The sequence below is a fragment of the Myotis davidii genome, unplaced genomic scaffold (genome assembly GCF_000327345.1).
Source record: "Myotis davidii unplaced genomic scaffold, ASM32734v1 scaffold68, whole genome shotgun sequence".
Taxonomy (NCBI): Eukaryota; Metazoa; Chordata; class Mammalia; order Chiroptera; family Vespertilionidae; genus Myotis; species Myotis davidii.
The window spans coordinates 1,474,945-1,482,919 of NW_006300376.1; the positions used below are offsets into that span (position 1 = coordinate 1,474,945).

Below are 7,975 nucleotides of genomic sequence, written 5' to 3' on the forward strand. Positions count from 1 at the left end.
AGCCCTAATTCCTGTGGCCCTTGAGGCAGGGCTGTGGTGACCCCACTTTGGCACAGGGCCCATCCCTCAGACTACTCCACATCATCCTTAGAGCTTTCATGAACTCTTGACAGCTGCATCCTCTTCCCTCTCCCCTGATTAGCAGAGCATCATGACACACTAAGCTCACTCTAGCATTGTAACCACTGTTCCAGGTAGAATGTCTCATGGCTCCTCTGGCCAATTTAAAAAGCCATCTACTTTTTCCAATTCACACTGAGTCTGAACAGTGTAAGGCAGAGAGGAATATGCAACTATGAAAGCACTTTAAGATTCAAGACAGCCAAACTGCACAATTCAGGTCATAATGTAGACTTAAAGACGGAAATATCTGAATTGTGTACCCCACTCTCTGTCACCAGGTGATTGCATGATTTTGCCTTGCTTTGTGTTCTGTGGACATGAGCTCATTCTGTAGAAGAAGCTTCTTGGACATTCTCAGGATGCTTGAGGAAAAGCTTTGTATTTTGAATGCTTTTTTTTGGATTCCATAATTCCTTTGGTGAAAAATTGAAAATCTGCTTACAGTGTATCTAGATAAAAAGAAAAATGAACACCAATTGGTATTCAGTGAAAAATACTAAACCTGAATTATATGTCACATTATATATCATACTTTTAAAATAGGTTTTATTGTGAAAAATTTCCACCATACACAAAAGTTAGGTAATAATCCCTGATGAATCCATCACCCAACTCCAATAAGCACCACGTTTTACTTTCTTGATTCCTATCTTCTGCTTGGTTTGGCTATGGTTTTTAAAGTTTATCCCAGACATTACATGTCATTTCACCCCTAGATACTTCATTACACATAGAAAAGAAATGACATTTCATAGTCACATGGCAATATCACACCTAATGAAAAATATTCTTTAATATAATAAGTATGATTTTAAAGTTTCCCTAATTGTCTAAGAGACATTTATTTTTGCAATTGGTTTGTTCAAATCAGGATCCAAACAAGGTACACTTATATTTGGTTGTATAGCTCTGAAATCTTTTAAAAATATTTTTTGGATGTTGCTGTTATAGCTTTTAAGTCTTTAAAAATGTTTATTGACTATAGTTTCTATGCTGTGCCCCCCCCCCCATTGTCACATGACGTTGACTTTTTTCAGAAACCAGATCATTTTTCCTGAGGAATATTTCACATTCTGAACATGCCTGCTTGTTTCCTCAAATCATTTAGCAAAGATTTCATGTATCAATGAAGCAGAGATTTAAATTGTTTTTCTTTCTCTTGTAGTACTTCCTGAAGACTAGAAGATCTAATAATTTGAATAAATTCAGGTGTTGTTTTTTTTTATTGTTTGGGCAAGAATACTATTAGTCAGAGAACCCCAAAGATAAATACTTTGCATAGTTATTCTTCCTCCACATTGTGGCTGCCGTTTTGACCTTCATCTCCATCAGCCAAGCATGCATGTAATGCTGCTTAAAGCCCCAGGAATCTAAATTGAAAGAGAGAGAGGCTGAGTCTCCCTCCTTAGGTTCTGACCCACATTCTAGTTTAATGTCTGAACTCTATCACTCACTCAAATGACCAGTCCCCCAAATGACCTCCCTCTTCAGGTGACAGGTGTATTCATAAGATTGGGGTCTGACTCTGACCCTTGTAGGCCTCAGCAGGCTATTCATATCAGAATAGAAACTATCAGCCCCACAGTCCTCAAATTCATACACAGCTGGGAAACAGAATCATGCCTGGGTTGGGGGTACAGTGGAAATGTATGTTCATACAAGGGCCAATATTAGCTCTTCTGAGCAGAGAGGGATCATCTGAATGAGAAGTAAAAGGCAGCTATAATGTGAAAATGAGTAGAAGGGTAAGTATTGGTCAGAAAAATATAACCCATGTCTTTCAAACAGGTCGTAAGAAGTGCATCCCAATGATGGTCAGAATTAGCATTTCTTTGTGGGAACTCCAGCCACCTTGCTTCTAAGAGCCCTTGCTTCTGAGTGTTGTGTGTTGTCCATAGAACTAGTCCTGTGACCATTCTGGGGCATTGATCCTTTTCCTCTAATGCACTCTGATGATATGTCTCATGGCTTCCTGCTAAAATCTCCTACTAGGCGCCACTACCTTCTGCACCAATCTCCAATCTGGCTATGCAAGTCCCCTGATGCCACCGTTAGGGCAATTCCTGGCCTTTCTCCTGTCTCTGACAAGTCCCTGATGCTGCCTGCAGAGTCACTAACACTGCTGCCTCAGAGCTCTCATGCTCTCAACTTTGCAAGACAGCATGATTTTAAAAACAAAACTACATCTTTTGGTTCTTACTGGTTTAGTTCTCCCAGCCCTTTTGCTGAGAAGAGGAGTTGTCTAAGGGGCTGGATTTGGAAAAGGAGTCCATGCCAGACTTCTTTGTATGCTTAAAATAATCTCTCTCCCCCCATCCCTTTGTCCAATGAACCAAATGTCAAGTCCCTGCCCCTGGAAATCCATCATCTGCCAGTAAGCCCCTGGGCTTCTCAAGCTCCAGACCTCTAGTAGGCTGCCTTCCCTCCTATTTCCAACACACTCAGATCTGTGTATCCCAGAGCCCACATCTATTAGGCATATACTGTGACTCCTACTATGTATGCTTTGTCTGCCTCATTACTTTTTTTATTCTTCTGCTATCAAAAAGGCCCCAAGAAAAAGTTAATAGTAAGCCTAAAAAAATTGTGCCATACTTATAAAAATACATTAAAAAATGAAAGAAAAAGGCAACAGGTGAAATAGTACAAAACACTTATCTGTGTGTGTAAAAACATCATTTCATTTATAAAGTTAAAAAATATCACTGAGCCCTAACCGGTTTGGCTCAGTGGATAGTGCGTCGGCCTGCGGACTGAAGGGTCCTGGGTTCGATTCCAGTCAAGGGCATGTACCTTGGTTGCTGGCACATCCCCAGTGGGAGGTGTGCAGGAGGCAGCTGACCGATGTTTCTCTCTCATCGATGTTTCTAACTCTCTGTCCCTCTCCCTTCCACTCTGTAAAAAATCAATAAAATATATTTTTTAAAAATCACTGAATTAAAAAATTATATAACCTATAGAACATTATGTTTTGAAATTGCCTTAAAATCATTTGACCCTTTTATTTGGATAAATAAACTGAGGCTCAGAGAGATTACATAATCACAGTTGATTAAAGAAAGGGCTAAATTAAGTAAAATTGGTTACAAAGTGGAATATATGTATGGAAATTTGTGTATCTATATTTATAGCATCAGTTCACATGTTCTGTTTTGAAGAGGTGAAGAACCTTTTGCTGTTAGTCATCTTGAGTTTGTTGACTATCAATGACAAACAACTGAAGTTTGAACATTTCTCTCTTAACCCTAACCCTTTACAAATCAACAAAGGTTTTCAGCTGGGTCAAAAAAATAATTTAAAGGTCAAGTAAATGATAATCACAATGAAACAGAGTGCTTCCAATTTTACTCTAGCAGACAATGCAATTTTAATACCTTAGCTTACTTACACGGTTTACATACAAGTTTATACGGCTTATAGTATTTTATCAGAAGTCTCTGGAATGTGTGCTGGATGTAAGACTTTGGAACACAGAGATGGTTTTAGCCAAATAATAATCAATGAAGCAGAGATTTGCAATTATTTGGTTCATTTGAGCCTTTAGATAGCTTGCCTGGGTAACTGAGAGCCCAAGGCTTGGATTTTCTCATGTTAGTTGATTACTTCTAGTTCTTAGCATAGGTACATAGTAGATGCTTAATTAATGCTCAATCATGAAAGGGACAACTAACATTTGTAAAGCATGATACACTCTATCAAATCTTTTCACATACAAAGTACTGATAATTATAAAAGCTTCATTATATGTTGTGTAATTCCAGCCTGAATAAAAAATGTTGTGAGACTACTATTAGCATTATATCTCTAACTCAATCATCAAAAAAAATTTTTTTTTGGTAAAAACTGACACATTAAGCTATGAAGAGAATGACAAGAAGGCATTGTGCCTTTTAAGGAGATATAAACATGTGATAAATTTTCTGCTTGCAAATATTAGAACAAGTATCAAGAGGGAGTAGACACAGGCCCACATAGGGTCAATTTGAATCTCCTGGGGTTAGGTTTCCTAGTCTAGAGCAGTGAATGTGCATAGGCCTGGGACATAGTTTGTAGGTTTATTGACACAGTGGCAATGAATGCAAGGACAGTGAATGCTGGACATATGAAAAAATGCTGGCCTGCAAGTCTAATAAACCTTTTTCTGTTTCCTTTTTATTATTTTAAACATAGCAAAGGGTAGGGAGACTAACATAATGGACACCCATACATCCATTGCTTATATGTGATAATTGTTAATATTTTGCCATATTTGCTTCATATTTCTTGCTGAAGTATTTTGAAGAAAATATATGCAGTATACAACTCTTAAAATGAAGGATCAGTTGTCTAGATAACCTTAATGCCTTTATCACACCTAACAAAATTAGCAACTATTTTATATTATCTAATATCTACTTTATAAAATAAACTTCATATTATCATTTTATAGGCAAATGAAATTATGAGCATTAGTGAAAAAATCCATTCTTTAGATACTGGTATTCACCTTTGTTGTCCACATAGATGGCTTGGTGTTGTCAATAGCACTCTAGGGCTGAAGAGACCTGCATTCTGTTTTGGAGTGAGATCACACATGAGTTGCTTAATTCTCCTTTTCTCAGATTCCTTGCTTGTAAACAAAGAGGATGGAATACATTATTTCCACTGGGGTTTACATGAAGAGCTGATAACCTGTAGGCCTAACTATCATTTGGCTTTATTTTCACACACTGTAGGGATAATTCAGGAATAACGCAGAAACAAGTTGTTTTGCTGTCTTAGTCCATTCGGGATTCATAACAAAATACCACAGACTGGGTGGCTTATAAACAACAGAAATTTATTTCTCACAGTTCTGGAGGCTGGAAGTCCCAGATCAGAGTGTCAACCTGGTTGAGTGAGGAGTAAGATCTGGCCTTTGTTTAGGTTAGAATCTTCAATGTGGGAGATATAAAAATGGAGTTTGTGCAGCCGTATTTTCTACTATAAAAACTGGTAGTTAAAGAGATACACAGAGTGAAACAAAGATGGAGGGAATGTCTGGTGCATAGTTCTAGTTCTATCCTGAGGCATGGCTTGGTTTCATCCTTATACTTTCCATTTTTTTATTTAAGTGAACTTGAATTGGTTTCCCCTTTTTGAAACAGAAAAAATTCAACAGATAGAATGTATTGTTGGAAGCCTATTGTCAAGTCCCTCAGTCATACTATTGCGTCTATCAGATCGGCCAGGAGTTATTCTCAAAGGTGCGGAGAATACAGTCTCTGAAGATCTAAGTATATAATTAAAGTACCCCAGGAGAGTTAAATGAGGATCTTAGTTTATACCTGACAGGTCCAAGATTTATATGTAACTGTGAATGTGCGTGTGTGTATTTGTAAAATCAAGTAATTAATTTAAATAATTGTCATAGTCTTTAAAATATTAGCAGACTAATGAGAGGGAATGGGCAGGCAACTATCTTCCCCATGGTACTGAATACAGCAGAATAGTTGTTTGTTTTGTAGGTAATTTCTTTCTCTAATTTTTAGGATGAAAAATAGTGACCCTGCCCATAGTTTTATCATTCAAACACAGAAAGCATAGCTCTCCATTCTACATATAAAACTGGGATGGACACAGCTGCAAAGAGCTGGATAATTACAATATCAGTCAGATCAGGGGAGAATAATGACTTTACTTGAATAGAGCATTTGGGAAGGAATTAGAATTGAAAGGAAAATAAAATAGCAAAGCAAACTATTTAACATCGGTCTGGTCTTCAAGTGAGCACAGGTGAAAGATGGTAACAATGGTATTTGCTTCAAATGTTGCTATAGGGCCGTGGTCGGCAAACTGTGGCTCATGAGCCACATGCGGCTCTTTGGCCCCTTGAGTGTGGCTCTTCCTAAGCCTTAGGAGTACTCTAATTAAGTTAATAACAATGTACCTACCTATATAGTATAAGTTAAAAAAAATTTGGCTCTCAAAAGAAATTTCAATCGTTGTACTGTTGATATTGGCTCTGTTGACTAATGAGTTTGCCGACCACTGATTTGGCTAAGTGGACAGAGCATTGGCTTGCAGAATAAAGGGTCCTGGGTTCAATTCCAGTCAAGGGCACATGCCTGGGTTGCCAGCTCGATCCCCGGTAGAGGGCATGCAGGAGGCGGCCAATCAATGATTCTCATCACTGATGTTTCTATCTCTCTCTCCCTCTCCCTTCCTCTCTGAAATCAGTAAAAATATATTTTAAAAAAATGAGTAAGAGACCTTCTTGTCCTTGAGGAGTCCACAATCCAATTAGAAAAGAGGATCAGAGTGATTATTTCCATCCAATATGATTAGAACCATGACAGAGATAAGCACAGGATAGCACTGGGCCCCAGGGGAGGTACCTCACACAGGCTCAGGTAATTAGAAAGACTCCTAGAGAACAAGCCCTTGACCAGAATCGAACCTGGGACCCTTTAGTCTGCAGGCTGACACTCTATCCACTGAACCAAACCAGTCAGGGCTGTTTTCCTCTCTTCTTTTTCCCTAGTGGTTCTCAACCTTCCTAATGCCGCGACCCTTTAATACAGTTCCTCATGTTGTGGTGACCCCCAACTTCATTGTTACAAATTGAACATAATTAAAGCATAGTAATTAATCACAAAAACAATATGTAATTATATATGTGTTTTCCGATGGTCTTAGGCAATCCCTGTGAAAGGGTCGTTCGACCCCCAAAGGGGTCGCGACCCCCAGGTTGAGAACCGCTGCAAGAAAGCTAGGAGAAAGGCAGATAGTTTGAATCCGTACCAAAAGGAGGGAAAAAGAACCTTTCCCACACTCTCTCCTCACGCTCTTTCTCCCTTTCACCGGGTTTATCTATTTGCTTTAAAATACCCCCTCAATTGAAAATTGAAAACAATTGTTTTTGAGGTTGTTTTATCTTCCTTCAAAACAGCTCTGACTGGTTTGGCTCAGTGGATAGAGTGTTGGCCTGTGGACTGAGGGGTCCCAGGTTCAATTCCCATCAGGGGCATGGAGAGAAGGGGGAGGAGGAGGGGAATATAATTTCTTTCCACTGACCTGGACAAATATGATGGCTTGTTGTGGATATTAAAGAGGTAACTAATCCCATGAAAGCAGGTGGATACACCAGCTTCTTTGTTTTTGAACTAGCCAAAAGGAGTCCCACACGCCAGCAGAACCAGTAACACCAAGTCTTGGAACAAATGCAGGCGGTGCCTTTTGGAGATATTCATAGCTGTGTAACCCCCACTGAACCCAACTTTGCATCTTGGGCTCAGTGTGGGAGTACAGTTCCTGACACCAACTTTTTTTTTAACAAACTATTTTTTAAAAAAAATATTTTTATTGATTTAAGAGAGCAAGGGAGAGGGAGAGGGAGAAGCATCAACGATGAGAAAGAATCACTGATTGGCTGAGAGAGAAGAGTCATTGATCAGCTGCCTCCTGCAGGCCCTGCACTGAGGATCAAGCTGGCAACCTGGGCCCTTGACCGGAATCGAACCCAGGACCCTTCAGTCCGCAGGCCGAGGCTCTACCCACTGAACCAAACCAGCTGGGGTGACACAACCTTTATACACCGGAGATGTGAGACGCTTTCTTCAGGTTGAGTCCTTGGCTCCACCGCGTATTTAGTTGACTCCTGGGAACCAGTAGAGTGCAAGCTCATTAACCCTCGCGGAAGTTTTGTGAGGTGAGTCCTGTGATGCATAGACCTTGAGGGTGAGCAGACTCGGCCTGCCGTCCCGCGGACCTCTAATGACTTTGCACACGTCGCTGGCGGGGGCGGCTCTGGCGGGTTCGCGTGTTATTGTTGGTTGCTTGTTTTTAAGCTTGGAAGCCACTAGGCTCCGCTACCAAAAATAATCACCAGACG

General features: G+C 39.8%; 1 protein-coding gene across 1 annotated transcript in view; it reads left to right on the forward strand.

The window, feature by feature from the left end:
- Positions 1 to 1,856: 1,856 nt before the first annotated feature.
- OSTM1 (osteopetrosis associated transmembrane protein 1) overlaps positions 1,857 to 7,975 on the forward strand; it is a 47,088-nt gene continuing 40,969 nt past the window's right edge. Inside the window, exon 1 of the mRNA XM_015572720.1 lies at positions 1,857 to 1,868. Within this exon, the coding sequence (XP_015428206.1) occupies positions 1,857 to 1,868 (12 nt within the window). The remainder of the gene's footprint in view (positions 1,869 to 7,975) is intronic.